Consider the following 16,141-nt stretch of genomic DNA (forward strand, 5'->3'; position numbering starts at 1 on the left):
TAATCGAGAAATCTGAGACACATACCATCCTGGCGATATCCAAGAGGTTCTCCCTGGGCACCAATATCAAGTCCAAGATCAGCAGTCTAGATAAACAGGTACAAGGCAAGGAAGCAAAATGAAAATGAAAATTCTCAAGTATACCCTCTGATATTCTGGAAACATACTTATTTTCAGATTATAGAAGGAACAAAGAACTCACAGAAATACTTCAAACTCCAGCCCTCAAAGATTAACTCCTGAAACCTAGAGTAACATCTTTTGTCATTGCACACAGTATTAAAAATATTCACTTATTTTTCTTTCATCAAATACAAAAGTCAACAAAATAGGTGAAGTGTCTACCCCCAACAGGAGTTGCTGACAAACAGGGTATGTCCTATGAAAGAAGAGTTTTAGCCTGAGCAGCTGAAAGGGGAAGACTAGGAGAGGAACAGGTTTGGGGAAGTTCACAGCCCAAGCTGGAACATGTTAAGACTCCCCATTAAAAACCCAACTAACATATTACTCACTGTTTGGCAATCTGCTTTTCTTTTTCACCTAACAATCTACAGGCTCTCTTTCCATTCATATAATCCACTGTATGACTATGTAACATAACTGAATGAAATTTCAGGGTGGTTCTAACGTTTCAAGAACAATTCTGTACTGAGGAAAAATACTGAGGACAAATTCACAGAAATTCAAATAGAAAAGTAGATGAAGAATTGAAAATTTAAACAGTATTAATAAAATGACCTCCAACTAACAGTGTTTAATAGAGTGCCTCTTTCCTTAAAAGGATTCCCTTTTGGAAAAATGTCCCTTTTGAAAAAGATGCCTTAACCTGATAAATTTTTCATCCATTTCCCTCATGAATTCTAATGTGAAACAGCATTACTTGTTTTTCTGAATAGGCTGTTCAAAGTTGTGGTTCTTCCTCATAGCGGCTGCTAATAAGGCAGCAGAAAGGATGACTATTCAAGCCAAGGACACAGTTAATGCAAATAAATGTGTACGAACATTTGAGGGGAAACTGCACACTACCGAATAAACATGTCCACATGGCCTACCTCATTCCAAGCCATTGGCTCTGTTCTGAAGAGAGAACTGGTCAGCTCAACCGAAAGCCGTTTCTTGTAATCCTGTGGCTTGTCCTCAGACATTCGGAACAAAACAGCAGCTGCATATGTTGCTGGGAGAGAAAAGGAGAAAAGGCCCCTGAGGAAATGCTGAGGCTTTCCTGTATCACCAGCTAAAGGTTCCTCTTCCACTTACCTACACCTTCGTTCCTAGAGTGAAGTAACTCTGTCAGAGGAGCTGTGGCTCCCTCCGCTTCGATGGCTTCTGCAGCCTCCTTGTCCTGAGCAAGTTCGCAGAGGACCCCAGCAGCTACTCTTTGGATATTTTCAATGGGAGAATAAAGCAGCTATGGAGAAAAACACAAAGAAAACCTACTTAAATCTAAAGGAAAAACATGGCAAGCACCCCACTGTGGGGCAAACATTCCCAATTCAGAGAGGAACGAGGCATTTGCACTACTTGTATTAAATCACATTCTCTAATTTCTCAGGTATGTGATCCTCTGGAGCACTGGTTTTCTAGACCACTTTCGGCTACAAACCCTTTCTTCAGTGTCAGTTTTAGTTGAACTCAGATCTGGCAAACCAGGAGGTGGCTGGAGGCCTGTGCTCTGGCAACTGAGACCAGCTCTCCTACCTCTAAAACTCACCACCCCAAAAGTGGAGTATTAAGTAACCCTCTTCTTCAGGCTCTAGCCCCAGTGTTTCTCCTACTGTCCAGGGAAAATGAAGGGACTTTTCATATAGTTAAACGTACTCAACTAAAAGGACACTACACATTGAGATTTCCATTTGCCATTCGTTGGCAGGGGGTGTGAGCGAGTGTTGTCATTTTATAAATGGAGTTAGATGAAAAATTGCCCCTAACTTGGTACCTGATTTTGCGAAATTTTGCTTATCATTAAAATCCTGAAATTTTATTTATAGACTCATAAAATCTAGAACATCTCACATGAAACCAACATACCTGCACAAACAGTGGAATGGTGTTTAGTCCTCTGATTACAATTCGGTTGTGAACATCCCGAGCTAGGATATGAAGGGCTCCAGTACAACCTTCAACAATTTCTTCCATACGGACCCCCTCCTACCAAAAGAAACCTGGTTAACAAATTCTCCTCTGTAAAGTTTATAAACAGAAAGGCTTTCTGTTCTGAGTAGCAATTCCCAGACTAGTTATTCACATTATACACCCAAAATTGCCCCAAATTTGCAACTGGTTTAGGAATGAAGAAGGATTCCATGAAGATGAACGTTACTGAGGTGGGGGGGGGGGGCTCATGATGCCACTAATTCCTAGCTGCACCCCCCCCCACACACACACATACTATGCACAGGAGATAGAGCTTTGACATACTCTGAATACCAAAGACAACTTTCTTACAGTCAAGACTCCAACCACTTTCAGTAAAAGGAATTATCTATAAAGATACACAAGAAGATGGCAAAGTAATACACAGGCTGACAAATGCTTTTCTTTCACATGCTCCGTTTATTTTTGTATATCTATGTGTATCAGGTGAAACCAAGCAAAGTTTTATCAGCAACTGCTAAAATTCTACTGAGCTGTCAAATGGAAGATCCACTCCTCATGGCCTCCAAGACTGACTGACTGGGGGTCTATCTGGGAGAAGGAAGTTAGCTTTTGCAAAATGTGGGTACTCTCCACTCTCCCTGTTCTTGAGTTTTAAAAAAAGTTAATGATTCTGCTACGTGTAGTGGCTTTTATAAACAACATGATTTTTTATAAAGACACAAATACTCCTTTGTTCCTAGAGAAAAGACTTAAAATAAAAGGTATCTTTTGCATTCTTTTAAGCCACCTCATGGAGACAGGCCAGTACCAAGAGTAAAAAATGGAGAAAGCCGAGGCCCCATCATGAGTGCGTACACATAACAACTAGCAAGAAGAGATGCCCAAAATCTGTTCAGGTAGACTCTTGTTTTCTAAAGTAACCTAATTCAGTAAGAGAAAACTCTTTGAAGATCTGAATCTTCAAAAATAAATTCTGAGGAATAAATTCTAAAGTGTCTTTAGATACTTATAATGAAGCTAGCTTTTAAAGACTGCAAACCTAACATCAAAGCTTTAGGCTGAAATTATGGATTAAGATTCCAGAAATGCTACTACTTATTCTTGAAATTTGTTAGTATTCTTAGGTCTGTGAAAACAGTTTAAACCACTCCTGGAAGAGACAGTAAACTAAGTGTGTTACACACTTACAAGCAAAACTCATGTTCTAATGGGGGAATTAAGGGCTCTGAAATCAGATGGTCTTGGATTCAAATTATGGTTCTGCTATTTCCTAAGAAGGTGAACCTCTGTATGGATTAAATGAAAACACTATATGAAGTGCCTAACCCCACAGAAGTACATCACACTCATGCTCTCTTTGTAAGACTGATGGTGCCATGGAGAAGTCAAAGGCAACATCACGAGGAGCCACATTATTCCTTATCCTTTCTGCAGCCACAGAAACATGTCAGTTTTTTTTTTTAAACTATTAGCAAATAGCCCTGCAGGCAGGATGATGGAGGGAACCAATGACCAAAGAAGCTCAGGATCCTATGAATTTATGCATTCCTTTTAAACAGCCAGGTGTCACTATTCAGATTTACCTACCACAAACTGCTGCTGTGTTCCACCCATAGATGTACGGCGCTGGGTATCCTGATGGGCACGAACCAGCAACTGAACTAGTCGCGGAATGGCACCCTGCTCACGCAGAGGTGCATGATTTGCTGGACAAAGGGCAAGATTTCGAATCAATCCAACAGTAGCCTGCAGATAAGAAGGAAGAATAAAGAATGGGCACGTAACTCAACAAAATCATCTTCTTAGCCTAAAATTCCCGCCACGCTAAATCTATTGGTATCACCCGAAAGTAGCACAGACTTTACAAATATTTCAGAACTCCACCCTAGCCATTCGTCCTCTTTACTAAGGATTAGGACTCATATTTGTCAATCCCTTATGCCTAGATAACCATCCAATAGCTAGAGGTGGTTCCTTTTCAATTCTGCAAACTTCTATTCTGATTGACAGTTTACCTTTATCAGAGGCCAGTGGGATGGTGGGTGCAGGAGCTTAACCACAACTGGTAGTCCATAGTGAAGGCGAACAGCATTCTGGGCCATCTCTGCTTCCTGGTGTCGGCTGGTCAGATGACGAAGAGCACAGATGGCAGGCTCAGTAATGTCCTCCCTGTCACCAGCACGAAGGACAGTACGCACGAGCGCCTCTATACCACCCACTTGGCAGACCATCATCTTGTTCTTATAATTATTGCAAGTGAGATTAGAAAGAATTCCAGCTGCACAGGTGACCACATTTATATCATCTGAGCCCAGAAGCTGAACGAGGGTCCCAAGAAGACCTTCCATCCCTTCCTATGGACATAAGGACAAATGCTCAATACATATTCATCTTACTTAATTCTGTCACCAAGGCACTGGCATACTCAAAATTTACCTGTTTAGTTGCAGCATCTGATAGATTCCTAAGAGTCCAAAGACAATTCTGAACAAGACGTTGACTTGGATCTGTCAGGTGAAGCCCTAAAGCTTGCATTCCACCTAGAATGTGAAAAAAGATCTAAGGCGATGCCCATTAGCTAGCAATTCCTAGCAGCATTGTCTTTTCTAGGCTTAGAGAGTGTTCCTCTTCATTGCCAAAGCTTATCCCCTCCATCAAAGTCCTTTATTTCTTTTCATTTGCTAGGATGTTGCTCAGTTCCCCTTTCTTTTCTGATTCACCTCAACTAGTGACAACTTCTGTCAAGTATCTACTGTTTCTTCCCTATGTGGAAAAAGCCTTCATTATCTCCACTGTCCCCCTTAGTAGTATTTATTATTTCCTTTCATCCATTCAATCATCTCAAAAATATTCACCCTCTATCAGGCCCTATTTTGAGTTGGAGCTGTACCAATGAGCAAAATACTCTAAGGTCCCTACTCTCATAGAGCTCATAGTCTAGCTGGAGGCAGACAATAAACAAATACACAATTAATGAAATGAAACTACAAAATTTCATTTCCATAGCACTTAACAGTGCTATCGAAGTGCTATGGAAAAAAATAACACAAGATGGTGAGGGCTACAATTTCAAGTAGTGTAATTAGGTCACCTCAGTGTCAAAGTGGCATCTTAGCAAAGACCTGAAGAAGCTATCTGAGACCAAATCAAAGAGGCACTGGAATGCTTACTACCAGGGACTGTATGAAAGGTACTAAAACTCCAAAACCATGTGCCCCAAAGGTTCGCAACCTTTCACCATTTAGGAGCCTAAGGAAGGACATTTATACTGGTGGAGTAGTCTAAATGGAAGCTCAGTTCCCCCACATAATGGCCTAACTTCACCCATCTCTCTCCTACTGAAGTCACTTGTGAATGTAATGAGATACTTTCCCTCTCTCCTTGTTCATATTTTCAGGTCTGTTTTTTTTTTTTTCATTATTTGCTTAAATTATAAGTAGGCTCCACCCCAATGTGGGGCTTGAACTCATGAAACTGGAGATCAAGAGTCGCATACTCTACCAACTGAGCCAGCCAGGAGACCCTTTTCAGGTCTGTTTTAAAATTAAGTCTACCTCCTCTACAGGACAAGGATCATCCCTACCTGGTTCCTTCCTCATAGCAGCTCCAGCTACTAAGAGAGTGACCTGCAAAAGGCTGATGCCTAGTATCTGTTTAATGACTAGTTTCCCCTCTACCTTCTTTCCCTCACAGAATTCATTCCCTCCTTTTACTCTTTGCTCTAACAGGTGGATCTCAACACCCCAAATGTCCCATCAGAAAAGCCTGTAGACTTTAAAAACACACACTGTACTCAGCAGGTCTAAGGAAGAGTCCCATGCAGATACCTCCGAGGCACACACCCCCTTCCCTTGTACACTGACAGGTCAATCCCAAATCTCTAGCCCAGTCTTCCCCTGCATTTTAGAACCATACGTTTCCACCTACCTGCTGCTGTTTTAGTCACTCTAAATATGCCAGCTTCTTAAATTACCTTTTTCCAAATCTTAACCAACTCATTCTAGTAGTTCCATTTATCTTAATGGTACCGATATTCTCCCCACCACAAACCACTTCTGGTTGCACCTTTAACCCCTAAGTTATTATACTCTATGGGTTCTTTCAGAAACCTCAAAACAGTCATCATTTGCGGTGTATTTTTAATACCAAACTGTTTCATTCCTAGAAGCCTGTAACACATCTCAGTAGCCTGGGCTACTTGCCTTTGGTCAAACTGTCACACATTTTTAGTATTAATATTCCAAACACTGTACTGTGATGCTGTGCCACTGCTTAATAACCATTAGTAACTTCTCCTTTTCTGTAAGACAAAGGCCAAATTCCTTAGCATAACCTTAAGGAACCCTTTAAAATTTGGATTCCACCTAGCATTGCAAACTGAACTAAATATTCTACATCTGTGGTTCTAAAGCTGGAAAAAAAGCATAAATGAACATCTTACAGGCCGAGAAAGTCCTGTAAGATATGGGCCCTTACCTAGCCCCTCAACCTCATTCTGGGCTATTCACCCATTACTCATTAAATTCTAGTTACACATACTTCCTCTTTAGCACTTAGAGATCAGCAATCTCTTTCTTACCTCCAGGACATAGCACATGTTTCTTTTCTCTGCCTGGAAGGCATCTAATCCCCACTTCTCATATAGCTAACAGGTGCCTTCTCATTCTGCAATCCCATTTTATGTCCCTGTCTCAGCGAAGCTCTTCCCTCCCCATTAATTCTGTTTCAGTATTTGCTGTTCCTTTCTCCCCAACACAGAATTCATTCTAAGTTGTAATGTCCCCGTCTTTTGCATATTTTTGTCACCCTCACCAGAATGGAAGAATAAATATAGGGACCATATCTGCTTGGTTATCCAGTGTCCATCACATGCTTATTCTAGTGCTTGAGACACAGGTGCTGAATGTTTTCAGAACACACAAATGAACATCAGGATAACTTAACTTCTTAAAATGGAAGATGCCTAGGTCTCCAGGCCCATACACATTTCCAGCTACCCACTGACCTTGTCAATTCACTCCAAGATTCTGATTAAGTCCAAAAATCTGCATTTTTTGCAAGCACTCCTACTATTTCTGGAATAGCTAGCAGAATTTCATCCCCTTGTTGAATATGAACACAGCCACACCTGTCCATCTCAGGGCCAGCCGCTATCCCGGGTAATTATAATGCCCCTCTCTCCCAAAAATTCTCAAGAAAAATTACTCTCAACAAATGAGAAAAATAGGTGTTACCAACCCTACACTTTATTCCCAGTACTTCCTTTTATTAAATGCGTTCATATTTTCCCTCTTCCAGTTGTGATATGAAGCTTGATTTAAGAGTCCAGGTAGATACTGTTAAGTGGGTTACAGAAAGGAGAACTGATGCTAGGTAGCTGAAGAGTAACTGTATCCTCATGACAAAAAAAAAAACAAACGAAAGGCCCCATTTCAAATAGAGGTTAGTCCCTCTATTCCTTTCCTCTGTTACCAACATGCACACAATATAAACTACCAAGTATCATCAGCCATCATTTTTGATGGGTAATAAGAACTCTGTGTAACCTAGGCTTAAACAGCACCAGTGCAGGTGTCAAATACTTTGAATGTGATCTTGCCCGCAAACTGGTTCTATTCAGTTTCAGCCCATTAAGGTCAAGTTGTATTACCCTTTTCCAAAGACAAGTAATCTAATTAGAACTGCAAGATGCTGTACACATGACACTCAAAATACTTACCTGCTTCTACAATAGCTGGTTTATTACTAGAGCAGACAGACAGCACCTTCAGTACCCTGCTTGTGGTCCACAGTAGTTTCTCATAAGTGTAGGTCCTCATTATATTTACTAAAGCTTGAGGTCCACCACTAGCCAGAATGATCAGCTAGAAAGATATAGATGTATTGTTAGTCATGGAATCTTCACCATATGACCACGAAAAGCCACGTTACCAACCTATTTTATTATACAAGCATTTCAGCCAGTTTGCCATTGACCTAAATGTATTCCTGGACCCCATTATCCAGATCCCCATACTGGAGCCCTGTTTAACCCCTCCATCCACAGCATTCCACTCAAATTCAGGCATCCCAGTACTCCCAAGACTCTATCAACTCTGCCCCAATCTTCTTCCTCCCACAGTGATCAGAGCAAAAGAAACAAACAGAAACCATCCTGGTATGCAACAGTAATGCCCAGATATTGATGCTGTATCAAAAAGCAGATTTGTGGAAAATTTGAACCAGAACAGGCACTTAGAAGTCCTAATGCTCTGGCTCTTGGCGTTTCCTAATTGTTATTCACCTACTTAAAATGAGGTTATCATGAAATAATCATTCTTCTTGTCCTTTACTTCCCTGCATACCCCCACCTCCAAAGTATCCTGATTTTCACAAATCTCATCACTTCATGCCTCTGCTGATACTGAACTGCTTTCCATTACTCTTTGAACATATTCTACAAGGCTCTGTGGGACATGCCCTGCTGATATCTCAACAGTCTCATCTCAAATCTTTCCTCTTCTTTACTCTTCATAAACTCATCCCTCTCCTCCCTTAGTAGGACTTTCAAAAGTGTCATTTCCTCTCTCTGACCTTCACCTAGTCAGTCTCTCCTCATCCTTGAGAGCTTAACTCAACTATCACTTTCTCCCACAGGACTCCCTGAACCTTCCAAACAGGGTCTGGTTCATATATATGCTCTCATAGCCCCTCTACTTCCTTGGAATACATAAATTAAATAGTAATTAGATTATTATATCTCAGTGCCTATCACCCACCTAAGAATGAAACAGCTCTAAGTTTGCTCACTATATCCCTATCACCTAGCTTCATACAAATATTTAAAGAAAAAGAGAAGTCCACCTTTTTTTCTAGGATATACACAAAGGCCGAAGTGTACAAAAAATGTGCGAGAGTCCACAGAAGGACATAACACTAGATTCCCTGATGCTCCATGAACCACATTCAGAAAAATTCTTTTACCTTGCTTTCTTGATTGCCGTAAGCTAAAATCTGAAGGCAGTCGGTTGTAATAGCCAAGAATTTAACATTTGTTTTGTTGAGCAAGGCAACCATTTTCTGCAGCCCACCAGCTAAACGCACTGCCATTTTAGCTCCTTCTTGATGCAATAAAAGGTTGTGGAGAGTTGTAATGGCATAAAATAATACAGAATCCACTGGTGAGCTGGGAAAAAGAAAAAAGCCTCATCAGAAATGCTGTGATGGCACTCTTCTCCTTCTTTAACTTCAAGCAATGTGACCATGTTTTCTTACCCAAGCATCTTCACCAGGGCAGGAATGCCCCCAGACTTAAAGATGGCCAGTAAGCCCTCACGGTGATGAGAAAGATTGTGCAAGGTCCCAGCAGTACAGCGAGCTGTTTCCACATCATTTGTATTCTGCATGGTGCGTACAATAGCAGACACCATCTGAGGAGAACGCATGATGGCGTGTCTGGAAGCTTCCTTTTTAGAAAGCTGATGGACCATAACTGCAGCCTTATTAACCACCACCTAGAACGTACAGGAATTAAGAGACAGCATTAGTTTTCAAATACAGATATTGGGTAGAGGTTCTGAGGCTCCTTCCTTGAGAGTTTCCTTCAAAGCAGATTACAAGCTAGCCATATCGTAACTTACCTGGTCCTCATCGTTTAGCAGTTTTGTCAGTTCAGGGATTGCACGTGTGGCAAGTTCTGCATCATCTTGATAGTTAATCAAATTTACAACTGCATGTTTCAGCATCTGTGATGGTTCAGCCAAACGCTGGACATTAGTAGGATGAGCGGCATCGAACTGTGTGGATGGGATCTGCATGCCCTCATCTAATGTCTCAGGGAACATAGCAGCTCGCACCCTCTGAGCTCGAGTCATCGCATACTGACCATCAATATCTGGAAAAGATAAATTCAGCACTCACTAACCGTAATTCAGCATTCACCTGAATTCGTGCTACCGTAAGTGGTAAGGTAACAACGCAATCACTCCCCTTTCTTTACCACACCATTTTATTAAAGCGATTACATACTAATTTTCGTAAGAATCATTCTCAAAATTGCCCTCGACTTATACTAAGACGGTAACACCCTTACCAGCTACTTGTTCTTGAGTGAAGGACTGAGAAAAGCCCTGTTCCCACTCGTACAGGACTTGGGTGGTATCCACATCCTCTTCCTCGGGATTGCCTTTACCACTCAGAGAAGGAGCTGTGGTAGTGGCACCAGAATGGATTCCAGAGTCCAGGTAAGACTGTTGCTGCCAGTGACTAACAGCTGCTTTTCTGTCTGGCTCCATGGCCATGTCCAGCTCCATCAAATCAGCTATAAAAAATCAAACAGCATTAGCATTACTACCACAGAAATGTTACCTTCATTTAAAAAATCTGTGATATGTCCACTGAAATATTGTTAGGAACAGTCAAATCTGAAAGACAGCCAAGAATGACAGCGATAGCCAGGATTAGCTCAGTGATGAAATATCTACACTCTTAGGGGACCACCTAACAGTTACTCACTGAATTAGTGGAAGAATGGTACTGCATCCAGGCTCCAGAAGCAGTCATCCAGACTAGATTCCTGCTGGTGGCTTGTTTGCTATTTCACCAAGCCATTAGGAGTGAGCAGAAAATGGAGCAAAAGGTGGCCTGACAAGTAAGCAGGGAGAGAGTAAAGCAGGGGGATCTGAGCCAGACTGGGTTAATGGCAATGAAGCAGAGCCCCCATTCAGTAACTAAAGACTTATGATACAAACCTTGGGTAGCCATTGCCCACACAGGATTTTCAAAACCGTTGTATGGTGTGCTTCAGATACCCTAAAAGAGTTAATCAAGTCATTAGGATTTAAAAGTAGTTTGTTTTTAGTACTTTTCAGTCACTAGGATGGCCTGCTAAACACCGTGGACTATATCCACAAAAAGCCCCAAATTTCCTTTTATCATGTGAGAGTAAAACCCAGACTCCAGTCTCCTCTGAACACTCAACCACAGCTCCACCACTGCTGAACCTCTAAGTAAAAATTCCTCTTTAACAAGCACCTCTTTTTAAGTAGAAATACAAACTACGGTTATTCAGGATGTCAGAAAGCATAATTACTGTTGCAGACAAAGAAAATTTATAAGGAAAACAAGGCAGGGAAAAATAAAACTATTCAAAATCAACTCCAACTTGAGTTCCCAAAAGGCCTCTCTCCCTTTTTAACTTCCTTCACTGAAAAATTCAGAGATCTTTCTGGACAGTGGAATTGGACATGGGATTTAAAAAAACACCAGATTTCATGGTTTTTCTTTCCTGATACAATACAATGCCATCTAAAATACCTTCACAAAGCAGGTTTTGGCAACTGGATCAGAATGCTCGATTTCAGATTTTTACTAAGAAGTAAAATTACTTTTCAAATATAAGTTTGCAACACAAAAAGCACCTTTTTAGTAAAATTTTTCTAGTTCAAATTTATAGCAATGATGTATTATAAATGTACGTATTACTGAATGTAATGCTGTTTCGATCATTATAAAAATTTTAATCACTCATTACATATACATCTTAGCATACATGTTTGCATTTTGGCTCTATTGTGTAATAGTCTGAAAAACACTGAATCACACGGGAAACTACTTGCAAATGAGAATTGTTTAAAGGCTCATGGCCACTAGATATTCCTAATAACAAAATTTCCTTTATCACTAAGTATTCCCCTAAACAAGTTTACCTTGCACTACAAATTACATATTCGTTTACCAATATGTAAAGATATGGACTAAAATATTTTAAGTGTGAAGTGTGCATTCTATCAATGTAAAGAGAAGTCTAAAGTTGGAAACTACTGAAGTCCTATTTGCTCTATGTAAAGGAAGCATGTATTAAAATTATTCCTGAAATTGCTCTTCAAGTACTAGATTTTTATAACCACAAATATCACCTGACACGAAGAAAGGACAAGAGTTGCGAATACAATTGTTCCTAGTGTCCACGATAGAAACAGTTGACAATCTTTGTATATAGCAAAATGAAAAACAGAAAATAATAAAGGCGGTTCCTGTCAATAAGAATCTTTTAAGATACCAAGCGGGATTATGTGTTTAATGTTTTGATTCAACAGGACTGGAGTGGGGCATAGAAACCTCAATTTTTAATAAACATTCTAGGATGCACGAGTGATCGACAAACCACACTTTGAGAACCACCCAAGTTCTCTATTCACCAATGCTGCATTTTAGCTTTTATTTTTCCACCTCTCTGGAAACTGAGCTCCCCACTCCAGCTGCCAGTATATTTCTGGGGAAGGCGACCTAAAACATGTTCTACATTGGGCTCCTCCTTTGGCCAATGCCACAGGGCTCAGAAACCAACTAGTTACTATAATATACATAAATAATGTGTTAATCAACTGTTTATGTTACTGGTAAGGCTTCTGGTCAACAGTAGGATATTAGCAGTTAAGTTTTTGGCAAGTCAAAGTTATATGCAGATTTTCCACTGGGGGGGGGGTGCCCCTAACCCTTGCGTTGTTCAAGGTTAAAGTGTATATGACTTCAAGGAAAAAACATTTATAGTATTGTTTCCTTGTTGTTGATGCAAAGGCAAAACATTTAGCCATGTTACTGCGTAAAATCTGTTCATGTGGGCTTATCTGTAGTTTGACCATAATCTATAATGATTTTATGGAAAAAAGCAAGCTCCTAGTCCAAACTTACAATACCAATTTGTTTGTTGGGGACTTGTAAATACTATTATTTTTATAGCACTAAAAATGTTATGCAGCATACAAGAAAAGTATTGTTGCTTTTCGCTACAATCCTATGTGTGAGGAGGCCAAGTGTCAATCCAGAGGGTTGAGAAATAAAAGGTAGGTGTTTTCAAGTAAGAAAACACAACTCTATTTCAGGAGTATGATAAACTTATGAAAAATCCTCAGGGATTAAAAAACATTCTAAGGAAAATTTGCTTTGTAAATCTAAAAGTACATACATATGCATTTTTATTAAGCGTCCCTACTAATATCTTGCCAGTTAAAAAATTTATAGTCTCCTCAAATCTTCCTGTTTGGGCACTTTTCAGTTAAAACACTTATCACTCTAGTTTCCTTCCTACTTTACTCTTCAGCTATGTCTTTGTGTATTCTGAGAGGAGTCTTCCTACACCAGCCGATAAAAAACAAGTATCTAATAATACTTTTGCTCCTCCAAAACTCCTAACATCAATGCCCTTTGTATTATCTTTAAATACATAGGTGTAAAAATGGCTGTTAGAAGAAACATGAACTATCTGTGAATAGGAAAAATGAGGTCATTTCCCAAACGATCTCTCTTCTTTCTTCATTTTATTGTCTTCCCTATTCTCCACCGTACCTACAAAGTAGTATATGCTTAGTATAAAATAATATTTTTCTTTGTCATTCCCATAATAATGATACACAGTTAATGACATTTTGGTTTATTCAGTATTTTATTAAATTTACTGTTAGGTACTCTTCTAATATAAACATACAAAAACCAATTCCTTGTACTGTAGACCCTAACAAAATATTTTCATCTACACTGTATCCTATATCTATACTATAATTCAACCAAATCTCCCATTCTTGAATATACAGTCCTCCCTCATTTAGTCTGCTATTCAAACAATGCTGAACAAGAATGTCTGCATATAAATGATTCTCTTAGTTTCTTCTACTTCCCTTCCGCATGAGGGCTGCTCCAACTACTGAGCTAAAAGGGTAAGAATTTATAAGACCTTTGATACACAGCTCCATAATACTGACGGAGCATAAACAGACAATTTTCAAAGGCGGCCCTGTATGAGTGGCCAGCTTACCAAGCAAGGTGCGAGCAGCATCAACCGTTGGCTCAGGATAACCTGAGGTAGCCATGTCCATCCATCTAATGTAACACAACACCCAACACTGCAAGTTTCTCTAAATTCTAAAATTAAATGCTTACATTTCTTGTTTGTTTGCCACATGCAGCATTTTTGGCTTGCCAGATTCTTAATGTCCCTTTATATTTTTATAAAGTACATGTATATGTTATGTATAAGAAACTCCTTGAATCATCATTGATACAGCATATTTAGGCCTCCTGTGTATATATGAAAAAACAATTTTACTAGTTAAAATAATTCGACTATATAGGGGCGCCTGGGTGGCACAGCGGTTAAGCGTCTGCCTTCGGCTCAGGGCGTGATCCCGGCGTTATGGGATCGAGCCCCACATCGGCTCCTCTGCTATGAGCCTGCTTCTTCCTCTCCCACTCCCCCTGCTTGTGTTCCCTCTTTCGCTGGCTGTCTCTATCCCTGTCAAAGAAATAAATAAAATCATTAAAAAAAATTAAAAAAATAATAATTCGACTATATAATACCCTTTACACTTCTGATATATCCTTAGTCTCACCAATGAGCAGCTTCACACGGAATCTTTGGTCAGTAACATAATCCTAAAACAGTCCAGATCATTCAGAAAAGAAGAGAATGTTTTAAAACACAATTTCACTTCATCCACTTTGAACAAATCACTACAAAAAGCAGAGTTTTACTTCAGCCTGTATTATTAATCTAAGCAACCAAAAAGATATTTTAAAACACAGCTATTTTAAAGTATATAAGAAATAGCCTTTACACAGGCACATTTTTATAACTTCCAAATAAAAATTTATGCCAGCTAAGTTAAAACAAAACAAATAATATTGTTGATGTAGTAAAAGTACAAAGATTACATGCCAGCTTCTTAATACCTGGGTGCAAAGGGAATCAGGAATGAAGGGTATTAAAGATGCCTTCAACTCCTCAGCATTTTTTTTAAATCAAATTAGTACAGCAAAATTACATGCATCTCTTAATCTGGGCCATCGGTGAGTACATGGCTATTTGTTACATATTTGTTATTCTCTATATCTTGCATAGCAAAAATAACTGGTTAAAAATAAGGAAATAGCTCTACACTGGCATTTCAGATAAACTCCAAATAAGATTTCAAAAAATATAAAAATGCAACTATCCATAAAAGACACAAGTATTTCATGCACACTTTGGTCAAACCAGACCTAACAAACTCAAGTCTCAAAGATGAGGAAAAAATAAACACTCCTGTCTCCTTAAAGAGGCAGCAGTCACAAAAGCTAAGCAATCTACACATCTATTTTAGAAGGCTAAAGACTATAAAAACTATGTGGGAGGGTCTGTTTCAATTATATCCTAAAACTGAAAATCCTGTTTCTCTCAAGTTCACAAAATGATGATTAGCTGAATACTTTTTAACTTGAGGACTTTCTTTGTTAACACTCTAGAGACACTTTTACACCCATTTTAAGTTACAGTGTGATAAGGCTGCACAGAAAACAGTTCACAGTTAAACTAAATTTTTAATAAAAAGGACCATGATGTACAAACTACTTTCCTATATACAAATAGGTTAGAAAAATATAATCACAAAAATATCTCATTCATAAAAGCAACAATAAAAACAAAGTACTTACAAGATTAAACGGAATTCGTTTTTCTGACTGGAAAACTTTTATATTAATAATATATTGTTGGTTTTCTCTAACTTAGTTTATAAAAATGATGTATTCCACCCAAATTCTCAGATTTCTTTAGCACTGAAAATGGTGAAGTTCATTTGGAATGGAAATATAAAGACAATAATAACTTAAAAAAAGACTGAAATAACTATGAGAAGGGACCAATTCTATCAGATACTAAAATACATTATAAATCAAAAGCCACAGCAATTAAAGAATTGTATAACTGGGATATGAATGGATAAGGGACTACTGTAATCAGACAACACCAAGATATAATATGGCAACTTAATAAATGAAAAAGGTGATACTTCAAGTAGCGGGAGGCAGGTGGATTATGTGATTAACAGTATCAGGAGATGGGCTTGTCTTCTAAAAAACATTTCTTTTATCCTTTTTTCATCTATTTTCATTTCACTATGTTAAAATTTAACCTACATTCATCAAATATTTACATGTAAGAAATAAAACGAGATAAAACAAGGTATTTATATAAGGGTGGTATATATAGTAATAAACAATGGTAAGAAGCCAAATAGAAGCATGACTTGAA

The 16,141-nt window shown here is 39.0% G+C and overlaps 1 protein-coding gene across 3 annotated transcripts in view; it reads right to left on the reverse strand.

The window, feature by feature from the left end:
- Positions 1-16,141, reverse strand: part of CTNNB1 (catenin beta 1) — a 36,925-nt gene that overhangs the window by 2,180 nt on the left and 18,604 nt on the right. For all 3 annotated transcript variants that reach the window (XM_002923808.4, XM_011230549.3, XM_011230548.3), the window contains exons 2-14: positions 10,827-10,887; positions 10,169-10,396; positions 9,717-9,970; positions 9,352-9,590; positions 9,061-9,262; positions 7,817-7,961; positions 4,534-4,637; positions 4,113-4,451; positions 3,685-3,843; positions 2,029-2,148; positions 1,258-1,408; positions 1,053-1,174; positions 26-86 (exon numbers count right to left, since the gene is read on the reverse strand). In XM_002923808.4, coding sequence (XP_002923854.1) covers positions 26-86; positions 1,053-1,174; positions 1,258-1,408; positions 2,029-2,148; positions 3,685-3,843; positions 4,113-4,451; positions 4,534-4,637; positions 7,817-7,961; positions 9,061-9,262; positions 9,352-9,590; positions 9,717-9,970; positions 10,169-10,396; positions 10,827-10,839 — 2,137 coding nt within the window. In that variant the 5' untranslated portion in view covers positions 10,840-10,887. The remainder of the gene's footprint in view (positions 1-25; positions 87-1,052; positions 1,175-1,257; positions 1,409-2,028; positions 2,149-3,684; positions 3,844-4,112; positions 4,452-4,533; positions 4,638-7,816; positions 7,962-9,060; positions 9,263-9,351; positions 9,591-9,716; positions 9,971-10,168; positions 10,397-10,826; positions 10,888-16,141) is intronic.

The sequence above is a fragment of the Ailuropoda melanoleuca genome, chromosome 6 (assembly GCF_002007445.2).
Source record: "Ailuropoda melanoleuca isolate Jingjing chromosome 6, ASM200744v2, whole genome shotgun sequence".
NCBI lineage: Eukaryota > Metazoa > Chordata > Mammalia > Carnivora > Ursidae > Ailuropoda > Ailuropoda melanoleuca.